This window comes from Pseudochaenichthys georgianus, chromosome 24, assembly GCF_902827115.2.
Source record: "Pseudochaenichthys georgianus chromosome 24, fPseGeo1.2, whole genome shotgun sequence".
NCBI lineage: Eukaryota > Metazoa > Chordata > Actinopteri > Perciformes > Channichthyidae > Pseudochaenichthys > Pseudochaenichthys georgianus.
Window position 1 is genome coordinate 21222102 of NC_047526.1, and position 16025 is coordinate 21238126.

General features: G+C 41.7%; 1 protein-coding gene across 1 annotated transcript in view; it reads left to right on the forward strand.

Moving 5' to 3' along the window:
* adgb (androglobin) overlaps window positions 1–16025 on the forward strand; it is a 41971-nt gene that overhangs the window by 17101 nt on the left and 8845 nt on the right. The window contains exons 12-27 of the mRNA XM_034076660.1: window positions 327–480; window positions 2956–3001; window positions 3976–4087; window positions 4237–4300; window positions 4411–4512; window positions 5543–5651; window positions 5941–6076; window positions 8278–8392; window positions 9014–9181; window positions 9793–9931; window positions 12415–12508; window positions 13253–13384; window positions 13632–13785; window positions 14347–14534; window positions 14787–14953; window positions 15807–15892. Coding sequence (XP_033932551.1) covers window positions 327–480; window positions 2956–3001; window positions 3976–4087; window positions 4237–4300; window positions 4411–4512; window positions 5543–5651; window positions 5941–6076; window positions 8278–8392; window positions 9014–9181; window positions 9793–9931; window positions 12415–12508; window positions 13253–13384; window positions 13632–13785; window positions 14347–14534; window positions 14787–14953; window positions 15807–15892 — 1966 coding nt within the window. The remainder of the gene's footprint in view (window positions 1–326; window positions 481–2955; window positions 3002–3975; window positions 4088–4236; window positions 4301–4410; window positions 4513–5542; window positions 5652–5940; window positions 6077–8277; window positions 8393–9013; window positions 9182–9792; window positions 9932–12414; window positions 12509–13252; window positions 13385–13631; window positions 13786–14346; window positions 14535–14786; window positions 14954–15806; window positions 15893–16025) is intronic.

The window sequence follows — 16025 nt, forward strand, 5'->3', positions numbered from 1 at the left end:
AGCATTCGAAACAATCTAATGACATGTGCAGTTTATTTTATTAAACATTTTTGCATTAACAATTGCACATTAGGATTGCTTTGTTCCCAGTTTACTATTACTAAACTCACTGAAAGAGATTTTTAAAAGTATTAATCACCGAACACAGCAGTTCCGGTATAATGCTGTTATGGTTTCATTTGATGCATATAAAGGGACATGCACGACTCATTTCTAAATGATATGGTGTATAATACTTCTAAATGTGTTACCATGCGATGTGTGTATGTCATGATCATGAAATGACCCATGTCCACAGAGAGCATGACTATATCTTTGTGTAACAGAGAGGCCAGGAAGAGCGCTCAGGGGAAACAATCCCATGGATCCCCTCTGGTCTCCATCGCTGAGAGAGAGGAGACTGAATGCAGTGGAGGCCTTGAGCCTGACGCAGCTGAACGCACCACAAACAACCCAAACGGCACAACAGGCAAAATAGAGGTACATACAATTACTGGTTACTAGGGGTGATTTTTTATAATCAGCCTGTGTGTGATTTGCACGTTACAGAGAATCTTCTTTTTGAGGTCACCCGTAGCCATTTATTGAAATAGGTATTGGGATCTGTGAAACCCAGTGTGATGCTATTCGTCGTAGCAGATGTCTGCATTTTGTTGCCAAATGTTGTTTCCCTCCTTTATTATTATTCTCTTGTTTCATGTTTGCCTCTCTCTCCCCTCCGTCTACTTTGTAAGTATGCAGTTGAAGGCTCATCTGAGTAGCTCAGTGACAACAAGGCTGTCATCCCCCAGTCTCAAAGTCACTTCTGTTGTCTCCCAGCCAGGCCACCACTGACCAGGGGCACATCGACTAAACGCAGAACCAGTGAGAGAAGGGAGGGGGGTTCAGAGCAGCAGCAGGGAGACAAACACAGACATAGACGAGGGGGGAAAGCAAGATAAGAGGAAGAAGGAAGACAACTCTACGGACAAATTGGAACTGAAAAATGGAAAGAAGAAGACAGATGGACAGGGAGAGATGAAAGCGCAGCAGGAAACAGAGGGAGATGGGGAAAGACCATCTCTGGTGTGGTGGTGGTGGCGGGGAACGGGGCGCGTGGGCTTCATACAGGAAGAGGTCGTGTACTGCGTTGATGAAAAAAGCAGTGCAATTAGATGGTGAGCCATCAGTGTCTGTGTCTCCTGGGGGGTTCATTATTACACTTCATTCCTAGCATTCCTTCATATTAATCTCCCTCTTGTGTAACTGTGACCAGTTATCGAGCGGTTAGGCTAGCGCAGTATGGACACACTCATTTGGTTTGTCGTTTGATGTGTGTGTGCACATGCACTCATGTGTATTGGTCTGTGGGTGTGTCATATGTGTGCCACATTTTTGCTTGGTGCGTTCCCGCTCTTCACAAGCACGTGGTGGCTCTCGTGCTGTTTTGGCCCCTTCCCGTGTTTGTCTCTACTCTGGCCAAGAGTATCAACCTCTGGGCCTAACACCGAGAATATAAGAAGGCCGTGTCACATGATGTCCCTAATACCCTCATTAGCCTACTTACTCAACATTAGTGTGGGTAAAAGAAGTAGACCTTGGTGAAACGGGGCTGTTTTAAAGTGAAATGCTTGGAATGTGGTTAATCGCTAAAGCCCCTCCGTGGTTTAAGTTTACTTGTGCCAGATAAATACATTTCAATACTTCTTTAGCTACACTCCGTCTGGGCTCTGACATCAATGGAAATCCCTCTGCCTGCGAGCTGTGAAAAGCCCAAATATATATCTTTTACTTGATTTGATTTGATATTATTCATGTAAGAAATGGGCTACGCCTCAGGTGGAGATAACCTTTTGGAGAGCAAATACTTAGCTCTCGTCTGGCTGTCCAAACTAAAACCCCATCAAGTGTGGGATTATAGAAATGAGCCTTGTTCCACCAATCGACCAAAACTGTGATCTAATCACAATAATTATAGCTTTATCGCTTTATGGCAACGTATTCAAATCCGACGAGAATTGTGTGTAACATCTATCAGTCTCATTGTCCGCTTACTGTAGGGATCTAACACATATCATGCGGTGGGTGGACAGCTCATCCCATGCCTTGGAGCTTGACTCAAAGTTGTACACACTCCTATATCAACTCATCTTTATTTGTTTTTATTTGCAGTGAAAATGTGCCTCCCTATCGCCATGCCTCTTTCCGTCTGTCTGGGCCTCTGTGTACTTCTTCAAAGAAGTTGTGACTCACACACAGAGACACACATTTGCTGTGACTCATCTGAAAGTCTTGGCGGGAGTTGCTGCAAGGTTACACGACACAAAGACATCATTCCTATTCAGAGCAGAGTAAACTACTGGACACTCACCAGGGATTTTCCTCAAGGGAGCTTTGTTTAAGACAAGAACTACAAATATAGGGGCCTCGAGGAACGCTTGTTTAGTCCATACAGGTGTAGCACTTCTTGCACTTGCATTTATCTTGTGTTTTTAAAGCAGCAGTGAAGCCTTTTTTCTGGCAACATCATCTCTCGCGTGGCGCAGACAGAACAATGTAGTATCTAAAGGATTTGACAATGACTTATTAGCTATTTTTCTTTATTGTGTTGGGCAGACAAGCATGAAATCACAGCTGTTGAGTAATTCCCCTCTAAGAGAAGTAACATGCTCAACAACATAATAACTCTTCATCCGACAGTGGAATTATATCAGAGCTGGTTTTTCCTGGTGGTGTTTTTAGCAGGATGGATGCAGTTCTTGTCACATTAAACCGGGTTTCGTGTCCTGTGGTGTACGGCGAGAGTGGCTCAACACCACAGCTGGCATGGAATCACTAGAGGGCGGATGCGTTTCTCTGGCAGTGTTACTCCATCAGCAACTCCCTGTTCATCCCCCTCTCTCTCTCTCTCTCTCTCTCTCTCTCTCTCTCTCTCTCTCTCTCTCTCTCTCTCTCTCTCTCGTTCTGTCCCTTTAGGTTACTGCAGAGGACAAGCAGAAGGATAACGATGGCATATCCAATGGTAAAAACGGCTGCTTTGCACTGCTGGTCCCAACATTCATGTTGAAAGTAATCCACACTGTATCAGTACACAAGATCGCATTCCCAAGGTCAAATATTATGATGCCAGATTGGGTAGACGGTCATTGATATTGTTTTATTCTTTATGATGAATGTAGGCAATATCTTCATTATGAGTTGCATTAAACAGCATCTTTGTAGAGTAGTCCAATTCATGGGATTGGAAATATTTCATATCTCGCCTCCACTCCCTCCATGTTTCCATCCATGCTTCCATCAGTTGGCCAAGTCACTTTGAAGAAGATGGGACTGTGAAAGTATGCCTTATGACAACTAGCCAATTCCATGCCTTCTCTCTGCCCCCGTTTAGTTGCTTAGTAACACCTGCGGTTTGAGCTAGCATACCACACAGCTCAGCACGCCTCAGCTTTCTGATCAGACATGTTGCTTCGAGAAGAGCCTGGGGGCAGAGCAACGGTGTCTGTGTGTGCGGGTGTGTGTGTTTTATGGGTGGAGTGTGTGTGACTGTGTGCACGTCTATGACTTTGCTCTGCATGCATTGAGATTGTGGGAGCCAGTGAGTGGGAGTATGGATGTGCATGTGCGCTTAAACTATGCCATTATGTGGGAGTTTGGCCAATTCGACTGTGTTTAAGATAATGATTTGAGTCTCGGATAACTTGATATGAGTCACAAGAGGAAAGGCATTTTGATACTTGCAGCATTTTTATAAAGGAGATGTCACAGGCAATTCAGTGGCTATCTGGTAAGCGTGGCATGACACATTCTACTCAGCTTTATCAGGACATGTTTTTTTAGTTATTTACACACTGCAGGATTTAATGAGTTATACTGAATACATGTTTACATATAAATACATTTTCAAATACATTTGCTACCTTACAACAGATGTCTAACTAAACAAAAATGTTTTTATCATTAACACTCACAATCACAAATTAATCTCCCCTCCAGATCGACCCAAAACTGCATTGGAGGATCGTTTAACTTCGGACCCCACAACTCCCGTCAATCCCATCCTGCAGGAGACCTGGGTGGACCTGGATGACTTTGCCAAATGCTTTCAGTGAGACACAGACACAAATATGTACTGCAAACAGACTGTACCAATAGAGAAACAAATGAACACGTTGCAAAATACGTGATAATGTTTCTAATTGCTTTTTATTTACTAAGCTCACAAATAACTGGCATTTATTTCTACATTTCTTCCAGGACCCTCTTGGTTTTCCATACTCCACAATGCTTCCCACATCACATCCACAAATCTAATTTTAAGGTAAAGCTTACATCATCACAAAACAATCTAGTGCATCTTTACAATGTACTGCTGATTCTTGCTGTCAGTTTTGTATTTGTCGTCATTAATATAGCTGTTTGTTTTCACAGAGCACCGTCCTGCCCAAAACTGCAACAGGCACAAACTCTACTGGGTCAGCTACTAACATCACTGGATCCCTTCCTTTGATATCTACTGAAGCAAGCCCTGAAGTACACACATGCAAACACACATTAACACACACACATGCACATAAGCATACATTTTGCCATCTATGATACGATTCCCGCAAGTGGTTGCTTAGTTCTCGTGGAGATGGCTCAGTTGTCATGTGTGGAACTGTTGTCACATTATTGGCATCAGCTAGTTAGTAAACTTTGAATTAATAGTGTTTTTGTCAACCCAATATTTCCAATTAAAAACATGCAATTAAGGAATCTATTTAGTTCTTAAAGTAACATACATTACATACACACACCTGTGCAGTTGTATATGAGTGAACGTATGCAAGTGTGTGTGTGTCTTAAATGTCTGTGTGTGTTTATACGCCTGTGTGAGCACTGAGTCTGCTTGTCACTCTGAACACGTATGCATCTCTCCCTCTTTTCTTGTTCCCTATCTGTCTTTTTTTCCCTCCCTCTTTTGTCTCCTGCTTTGTCTTTCTCACTGTCTCTCTCACAGCTCTTTTTCTTACATGACTACATTCACCGTCTTAGCCTCTTTCTTTTAGGTGCTACCTCAAATGCTTCTTTCACTCACTCATGTCTTCCTATTTACTTCACCCACCTCTTCTTCTCCCTTCCCCCCTGTATCTTCTTCAGCCACTCTTCTATCAGTTTATCATCCCCCCCTCCCCATGGCTTTCTGTCTTTGCTTGTCTTTTTCCTTGACTGCCTTTGTCTGTTTCAGTGCATGTGGTGTACGTGCGCCTGCGTGCGTGTTTGCTTAGTGTGTGTGTGTGTGTGTGTGTGTGTGTGTGTGTGTGTGTGTGTGTGTGTGTGTGTGTGTGTGTGTGTGTGTGTGTGTGTGTGTGTGTGTGGTGTGTGTGTGTGTGTGTGTGTGTGTGTGTGTGTGTGTGTGTGTGTGTGTGTGTGTGTGTGTGTGTGTGTGTGTGGTGTGTGTGTGTGTGTGTGTGTGTGTGTGTGTGTGTGTGTGTGTGTGTGTGTGTGTGTGTGTGTGTGTGTGTGTGTGTGTGTGTGTGTGTGTGTGTGTGTGTGTGTGTGTGTATCTTCCCCTCCCCAGAGTCCAGAGGTAAGAGGCACACACTACCTGTGTGTGGACAGTGTGCAGCATCCCCAGATCCACATCAGCTTCTCTGCTCTGCTTCTCTGGGCGTGTACAGCTGAGGAGAGTAAGGATCATGAACACGCACACACATTTTCTGCACACAAAAAGATTTTCCGATGCAAGTAATGTAAGGCGCTTGACTAAATCAAGCAGTTATAATTCTATATCTAAGCATTTGCATAAGCCTTAAACTATCACTTAAGTGTGTGGGATATACAGTATAGGTTTATAATGTTCCTAAAAACAGTAAAACAACATGTATCTAATGAATGTATAGCCTACTGTGTTCATGATAGTTCAATGTGCTTTGTCACTATGCACATGTTCTGTCTTTGCTCTCCAACACTTCATAGAAAAGGAAGCATCAGTATGTACGTCTGCAGTTCTGACCGCCCAGACCTTCTCCTGGAAAAGCCTGCAGTCTGAGCTGCCAATTCTCACTATCAAGACCACCGCCTCAAAAGCAGCCGTGCTTAACTTACCCCCGGGGTAGGACAGCATTAATGAATACTGAGAACTCTGTGTTGTATTGATCCAAATTAAAGGCTTAGATAAAGTTCATTTACAGTCACAAATCTATTTTATAGACTGCATGCTCAACCATTTGTATGAGGATCCCCACTACCTAGTACCAAAGTACTCCCACAGGAGGTAATGGTTTAGTATGCCATTTCATACGTACAATATTTGATATGGGGGTACTTTGATTCTTCTCTCTGCTTGTGGAACATTTTGATAACCATGCAATGCTCATGAAATATTCTACACATAGGCAAATGTTTGACGCTATGACCAGTCTAATCTATCAACCTTGATGGCTAATAACTCATATTTTCTTTACTTATCTCTACAAAATGGTGTCTTTTCTCACAATTCTTCACATTTAGTTTTTCCAACTTCAAGCTTCCATCCCATAACGACAAATTACCCTAAGCGCTCCTCTGCATTGCGATAATGATGCCAAGGTTAGAGCTTTAATTGTCATCATGGGAACCTGTAAGCATATCTTGAACAGCACCCTTGAGAGTTTTTGATTCGTTTTTTTAGGAAGCGTTTCACTCTTCTTGTGATATTTTTCGCACCGCTATGCAGAGATCTACTTAAAGCTATCGTAAATTGAGCAGAGGATTTCTGCCTACTTTAGATGCTCTGAAAAGCGGTAAAAAGCATCTGTCCTACTCTCTATTAATGGGTGCTACTTGGCCTAGAAGCAGAGGGCCTACTTTCTGGGGTCAGATGCAGGTACAGTGTATGCAGCAGTGCAATTACCACTGAGCCACTATCACACACCGCACTCAACTTATTATGCCCAAATGCCCCATGGCACACTCACTCCAAGAGAGAATAGCTGACATCCAGGCTTTTCTGTAGCAATAATCTTTGTTTGTTTGTTTGTAGCCTTTATTTAACCAGGTGAAAATCCCATTGAGATCAACAGTCTCTTTTTCAAGGGCACATTGGTTACACATAAAAACAACAGAAAACAAAAAGGACATCAATACAACATAATTACAGAGGTATACATTAGCAACCTATTCACAATGACAGATATCTAATAACATGTCATCTATCCGAGCTTTAAAGTGATGCAAGGGAACCAAAATGCTCAGTTTCAAAATGTTTTGCATATAGTGTTCCAAGCTAGAGGAGCAGCACACATAAAAGCTTTAGTACCTAAAACAGTCCTAGCACTTGGCACATAACAACACATCCTGGAAAAACATGTCCACTATTTTAGTTCTTGCATGTCACTTTTAGCCCATGTATGTATGTGGTATACTATTTTGCCAATATGTTATGTTTTGCTTTCTTATTTCACATGTTTGAACATACATCAGTGTCCTGTGTGTCCATTCATGTAAAAAGAGGTTTTTGTCCCCTTTCCACTCCACCTCTCTCTTCTTCCTGTATTCTCCCCGACACCTCACTTCCTCCCATCCGTTTCTCTTTCTCTCTGTATATTTTCTACGCTCCCCTCTGCTTCTACAGCACCAGCCCAGCTCTGCCTCAGTGCTCATCCATTTAGTTAGGATGTGATGGCTGAATTATGTAAAGCTAATGGGGCCATGGAAGTTGGGTTCCACTCTCTCATGGCTGACAAGGCCCTGCACTCAACTTGGCACATTGGACATTAGGACACTTCCCACCGTTTGACCCATTCGGTATTACTTGAACTAACATAGTACTACTCTTAAGTCTAGGAAGGGATTTTATTCACACTTATGTAACACATTTTGTCCATGATAGTACAGTTACAATTACCAAAAACGGTGTAGTCACTGAGTGGTTGGTGGAGGGTTTCTCTATGTACTAATTACTATAAGTTTCCTAATTGAAGTAGCCTAACATGTTTGACATTTCTGTACTTACCAATTGAGAAGGGAGCACAAATTGTCAAGAGCCCAACCAGGAATTGCAAGGAGGTGCAAGACAAATCTGAGAGGTTGAGTGATTATTTATTAGAACAGTTATTGTGAAATGATCAAAGAAGGCAACATCACTCTTTTATTGACCTTGTAGCAAAGTATGCGGCCAGTGAAAAGGCTTCATGAAAAGCCTTCCCCTCTCTTGAAAGGGTCACTGGTGAAACAGATGAGTGCCCGCTGTTTTAGAGGAATTTATAGTGGGCCGAACAACAGGATTTATGTTGTTGTTTTGAAAATACTTAGAATGCTTTCTCTCCCTTATAGGCGCCATGTGTTGTCCTTCCAGACAAAGGCAGCACTGGGTTACCACGTTCACCTGTACAGCAAGACACCGTTCATCTTTGGGGGTGAAGAAACCATCATGTCAAACCTCACCAAGGTAACGAGGGCTTTAGTTATCAGTTGACAATCAGATGACTTTCAAAACACACAAGTATTTGTGGATTTGAAAGGTAATTGTACCTTGTTTTCTGAATAAGGAATATTCATTTATATTTGTTTTCTTTATCTGTGGATGCATTTTAACAGCTACATGACATTTATACTTGTTTGCTGCTTTTTCATACATCCTCGTAAACAGACGAATCGAGATGTGGATAGCTTTAAACATACATCATGCCACAAGATAGCATGAGGGGTGATATATTTACTATATATATACTATATTTACTTGTTTGCCTGTCCTTGTTTGTCTACCCTCCCTCATACTGTAAAGTGTCTTTGAGTTGTGAAAAGCGCTATTTAAATAAAATGCATTATTATTATTATATGCATATTTCCTTAATTTCCTTCTCATTCTCAAAGTCATTTCCTCACTCACTAAAGCTCTAACAGGGGGACGTTTTGACTGAGATATGCAGTGTTTGCCCAACAAATGAACTAGACAGCACTTGGAGCATGAATACCTCTGCCGAGGCTGCACAATCCTCTATTAATCCTTGATTAATAATAATCTTTTTTTATATTTATATCTGGATATGTGTTTTCCTGTTCAAAACAGGAAAGTGCTCGTTTCATAGAGCAGGCCACCTCCATCTTTAAGGCCCTCTCCAGAGTGGTGTCTTCCTTTAGCGATGAGCAGGATCAGCCAGCAGCCAGAAGACACCTGGAAGAGACTCACTGTCCGCAGAACATCAACACCAGCCTGGCGAAAGGGGAACACCAAGAGGTAGCTAGCTTGTTAGCCTATGATGGCACACAGTTCCTGTGTACGTTGAGTGCATACCTCACCCTGCTTAACATAGCTTAGCTTGGTAGTAGAACAGATATTATAGTTTAAAGACTGAAATTGCCATTTAAAAATGATCAGTCCTGGCCAGAAGCTAACAATGTGCTAAGCTAATACTCATGGTTACAAGGCTACATTTTTGTACAAGGCTGTTACTTTGTAAAAGTAGTATTTCATATTAAAATAGTAAAACAGTAATCTTACCTTTTTTTTCAGATATCAAATTGCTTTATATTGTTCCAAGCTCGAAAGTTCATACTTATCAATGTCTGTAGGTTTTGATTACTGGTAAAGACAGACACAGTGTACACACACTTACCTATATGGCTATTGAAAAAGGTGAATGATGTGCAGACTAACCTCCCACCTACTTGAGCAACACGGGGGCTTGTCTGAAAGATTCATAAATGAATATGAACTCCTTCAGCCAACTTCACAGCCAACTACTCATGAGGATGTAATTACAAAAATCTAAGCAGCCGGAAAATAAGCATCTTCACATGCAGACACACACTTGATAACACCCTCCTGCACTATCACTGTGTGTGTAGGTGTTTAACTTTGCAGTGCACAGCATGCTGTGTGAGGCTCTGGGCAGGGAGCTGACATCAGAAGAGCGCTTGGCTGTACTCGCTCTCACAGCTGACCCTTCACCTTTGGCAATGGACCCCAAAGAACACTCTGATACAAGTAAGTGCCATTTGTTTGTTTCTGTGTATTGTACATCTGCATACGTTAGTATAAGTATATACTCAAAACTACATTACACTGATTTAAATCAATTTAATTAGATATAATTACTATGGTTTCTACATTATTTCCTTCACAATTCTTCAGGCTGGGTTTAAAGGACATTTGGTTCGAGAAATAAGAAACACCTCAAAACCAGGTGAACACTCTCATTCACACATAGAGAATAATTCAAGTAGCATGGTCAGCTTTGAATCCTATCTTTTAGTCATACAGAAGTCCAAAATACTCACCAAATTGGGTTGTCTTGAATTCAGCTTATTTCCTCAATTCTCTATGTTTGAAAAGCAAACACATCTACAGCTTTTGCGACAGCTAGAAGAACCAACAAAGGGAAAAATAAATAAAAACATGTCGATTATTATTTATATCTGAGAACACACATGAAACATCATTCACTGTTTGATTTAGCCCAGTGGCTTATATCGAGTCTCTGAGCAGAGGCACACATATGTATTGATGAGACTACCAATCTTACTAATACACCCTGACAGATGAGGGGTAGCCACAGAGGGGAAATACACACATATCTGGGAAATGTGCACATGCGTAAAGACAGCATTCATCAATAACCATACCTCTCAATAGTGACAGCAAGTGAAAGATGGGGGACTTGGAAAGACTGGACAGCTTGTTGGAAAGAATGCACATTTTAATTGGAGACAGAACTGAGTAGCTTTTATCAATAAATGTATTCAATAATGTTGCTTGGAATAATGTTTGTGTACTCTTTCACTGCAAATTAAGCTTTTTTGCCTTTTGCAGCCTATTTCCATTTTGTTACCTACTCATTTGCATCGTTAATCATTTTTCATATCTTATTGTCTCTAAAATTGGTGGTAATTATGTTGTTACTGTTATGTAATTACTGTTTGCAGCTTTTCATTGCTCAGACATTCTGTAGCTTTTACCTGAAGCTAACTGTGTCTTCTCCAGACGCAACACTTGACACTGTCACCCATTAAATAACTTGCAGCCATTGGAACATACACAGCCTCATGGATGCAGTATGTGCATACAATAGGGCTGATCATTTGCGTTCATGTCATTTGTCAATTTCTTTATGGCTTGAACATTTGCTTGGATCCTAGCAAACATAAAAACATCCACGTCATTATACTGTAGAACCCATCTGCCAGCAACCTTACAAATAACGCTGGTGGTTATGTGGCATAGGCATGATCACACACACACACACACACACACACACACACACACACACACACACACACACACACACACACACACACACACACACACACACACACACACACACACACACACACACACACACACACACACACACACACACACACACACACACACACACACACACACACACACACACAATGTATACATCACTTCAGGGGACATTACATTGACTTACATGCATTTCCTGGAGACTTATCCTAACCTTAACCATAACCAACACATGCCTAACCCTAACCCTTACCCTTAACCTTACCCTTACCCTAACCCTAATCCTAACCAAGTCTTCACCCTAAAATTAATGATTCCCCTTATGGGGACCTCCAATTTGTCCCCATAAGGGAAGCCAGTCCCCACACGTGACTATGTAAACAGATTTAGGTCCACACAAGTATAGTAATGATAGACCACACACACACACACACACACACACACACACACACACACACACACACACACACACACACACACACACACACACACACACACACACACACACACACACACACACACACACACACACACACACACACACACACACACACACACACACAAATGTGGCACTTACAGTAATGTCAACACACCAATCATATTTTAAGTACAATTTAGCCTTTTATTTTTTCTTGAGCACATTTGTTTATACCATGTGTTTGTACTCCTCCCTCCTCTTTTCAACTGTTCCTTCATCTCTTTCCTGCTGCCTAATTTTCTCTCCGCCTGTCTGAGATTCTAGAGAGGATAAGAGGTCTTCATCTCTCAATAGCCAGACACGGCCTGCTATAATGGCTGTATCAATTTGGAAAAGGGGGCATTTGAAAAGCAAGTGCTGAGCTGGAGGGGGGATGTGAGGACACCTAACTTGTGTCATGCAGCTGTCTCTTCAGAGCGTTTCTCTCACTCATATGCACAGACAAACACTTACTGACACACACATCTTCATGAACACGGTACTGCATCTTTTATCTCATGTTCTCGGCTGTCAGAGTGGGTAACTGTCGGCTGAGATGAGTGTGACAGTTGTGAATAATCTCCTCCTATCACCTCTCACTGAATGAGACAAAAACGCATTTTGAAATGTCTGATTCATACCCTGAACTAGGTCAGCTTCATTCTTTTTGTTCACGTGTTAGACGGCAACATGGATTGTCTTAAATCTTTAATGGTGGCTACTTTTCTATGTGTGTGTGTAATGTGTTTGTGTTGATATAATTCAGGCAGGAAGGAAAACCTCAGTGCATCTAAAATCCTTTCCGACATCTGGCCGAAGGTTGAATCAGATGCAGAAAAGCATGCTGCCCTGTTGCTACGGTAAATAAATGCGTAACCACAATGACTCTGAATGACAATAAATAATGTGCACACAATGTATGAATTGCATACACAAAGACCTCTCCCCTATTAGCCTAGCAGGTATTCATCACACACATCTCATTATTGGAGAGAATACTATTATTATTATTATTTGAGAGAATACATGCGCTCCCACTGCAGTCCTGTGCCAATGTTGTGTTTGTTGTATGGCATGCGTTTAGCCCCCCTGTTGCACCGCATGCCCAGAATCTGCTCCCTCTCCTGGTCGTGGCGGCCAGGCAGGGAGCATTTTCCACATTGTGTTCCATCTTTTCCCAGTGGTACCATCTGCTGTTTATCCTCTCCTCGTTCCAATCGGCTAGCAGCGTCTGCCGAATGACCTGCTGCCTGGGGAAGTATGTGTGTGCATAGGCATTGAAAAGCTTGGTCAGCGTGTGTGTGTGCCTGTACGTGTGTGAAGGGTGGAGTGGGGGTTGATGGTGTGCCTTTGAGCATGTGCTTTTCTTAACTGACATCCGGAGCCAAAGATCACGCTGAGAGGAGAAGTGCATTTACGTCAATGAATTTGTATTATTATCAGATACAATAGAGTTATGTTTATTCAAATACGTTTGTGTAAATATTTTCTACAAATAAACATTCCCATGATCTTTTCACGTGTTTATTTAACATTTCAAATGTAAAGATCATTGAAAAATAAATGTACTGAAAGTGCTCTGCTCTTCTGTGTTTTCTGCGCAGGCATATCATTGACCGCTCTGAGAGTAAAGCAGAGCTCTACCCCTGTCAGCAGGATGAATGGACCAGAGTCTCCTTCGCTGATTACTCTGTCCCTCTCCAAGACACACCCAATTCCTGGGTCTTGGTCTTTAGGTCAGAGAACATTGCAACTTAACGCTTGTTAGGCTTGTCGCTGACAGACAGTGACCGAACTTGAAAAGCATCCCATTTTCAACAAATGCCAATATGTTGCCTTCACGCAATGAACTCAGATTAGCTTCCTGAACGGACAATTAATGTTGGGGAATGTAGATATTTCTATGACATCCCATTTTAGAATATCAACAGAAAGGATTGAAAAAGTTCATTGGTCAGACCGTAGTGCCTGTTGTTTCTGCAGAGAGGTCTTCCTGGTTTCTAAAAAGATGCGGCTGGTACCAAAGGTCTACTCCCCAATCCCCAACGGTCTGCTGCACGTCATAAACAATGACACTGGAGAGGAGCTGGACACGCTCTTCAGCAATGTAGCAGAACAAGTATATCAACCCAATAAGGTCTGTGGATGCTATACTGTATACTTGCACTTCAAACCAAATTGACTTCAAATGTACTTTATATTTTCTTGTGTGTGGAATATTTGCATATTTTTCCAGTTTTTCCTATTACCAAGATACATTCATTCACTTTAGTTCTGCTTCCTGCCTGACTTAATAAAAAAACTGGGGTTATATTTTCTGACTGTCTTGCCACCATTTATGGCTGGTGATTTAATGTTGGCAGGATCTCTATTTTTTAAGATGTGAAACACTGCTGCCTAAAAGAGACAACAGTAAACCAGTTGTGCTTTTCCCTTTTTACATCTGTCCAACACACACACACACACACACACACACACACACACACACACACACACACACACACACACACACACACACACACACACACACACACACACACACACACACACACACACACACACACACACACACACACACACACACACACACACACACACACACACACACACACACACACACACACACACACACACACACACACACACACACCTCTGAAAAAACTAATGTTTTGATGTCATCTCTGTAAATCTCTTGCAGCTTGGTTATACCTTTGTAGCAGAGGCTGTCACGCCTGAATGCCCCCCTGTTGGTGCGAAGTGGAGGATGCGCTTGATTGGCTCAAGGGAACTCCTGCCAACACTGTCTCGTGAGAATCCACTCAACACATTCTCTGTGAAGGAGTTGAGGGATTATTACATTCCCAATGAGAAGAACCTCATATGTCGGTAAGAGAATTAAAAACTATATATTTAATTATCATATTTATAATAGGAATTATATATTTAATCTTGTCAATTGAAATCCATGTTACTTGGATCAACAAAACAGTGCTGTTACTGATTTGTACGCACACTACAACATATGAATCATAAATATTAAAAATAATGGGTGAAAAAAAGGTTGTTTGCACAAACCAACATCAAAGTTACCCTGAACGACGGATGGTACCCACAATCATTTGAAACTTTGTTTAACAGTTACTTTGTGGAGGTGAAAGCAGACGTTGTAGGGACTGTTCAGTTTCAGACTTCCAAGCCAGATGTATTGATCCGACTGTCCATCCTGGACCAGGAGAATGAGATGGCTAGCAACACTGGGAAGGGTCATGTGGTAATCCCTGTGTTCTGCTTCCTGGCTAACAAAGGTAAGGTTTAGTAATATAAGTTATACAATCAAATCATTCTGGATCATGTCAATTTGTCAAAGTGCCCTATCGTGGGTATTACAGAGTTACATGTACGGTAGTTTCCTAAATTAAGATCAGGTGCTGGATAACGAGAGTGATACAAGTGGTTTCAAATATTTTCAAAAAAAAGCAGCTTCATGCAAAATGGAAGAATGTATATATTGGTTGAATTTGATGTCTTTCAAATGTACCTGTAGGGACAAAGTCATCAGGAATAATATAATGTGATCGGTTGGATCACCTTTTTCTGTTGTAGCTAAATAACAACATGTGGATCAATCATGGCATTAGAAAGAAGCCTGTTCAAAGGCAAAATGCTAATTCAGTTGATCAGTGTTAATGTATTGGAAACACATTAGATACACCTCCTGTGGTTCTCCAATACAGAGAGAGGAAGGAGCATGACACGCAGCAAAGGTCTCTGTTCAGAATCAAACCACGCAGTCATTGAGGTTATCATTGGGGTCTTATCACTCGGCTACCAGACACTCCATTTAAATTGTTCAAAAAGTTGTTATTGCACCATTTCAAATAAATTCTACTGTATTGGGATGGAGGGAAACATTGGTAAATCCAGCCAAGAGAAAATATGTGTTAGTTTTTAAAAACTGACCCTTTAAAGTCATATTAAACTGGCCTTTTGTTTATGCTAGCCTGATACAGTAAAGTACAGGTTGACAGTAGAGACACAAGACCTCTACAAAACCCACTTTACTTTTCACTTGATGCTCCCGTCAGTAAAAACAGGACAGATTACTGGCTAATTTGTCTTCTCTCAGATAAGAGTTTAATATCTCTCTTTCTGCTACAGACACCCTCCAGCAGAGAGATGAGGAGGAGGACACAACAGCTGGGAATTCAGACTCCTCGTCTGACCAGCCTTCCACAGAGACTATGGTATCACTGACAACTGCCTGCGTGGTATCTGCTGTTGCTCAAACACTTTACTAATCTCACTCGCACACAAGCTTGCATCTCACTTTCCCTCTCTGTCTTTCTCACACACTTACTTGCTGCCTGTGTTGATATA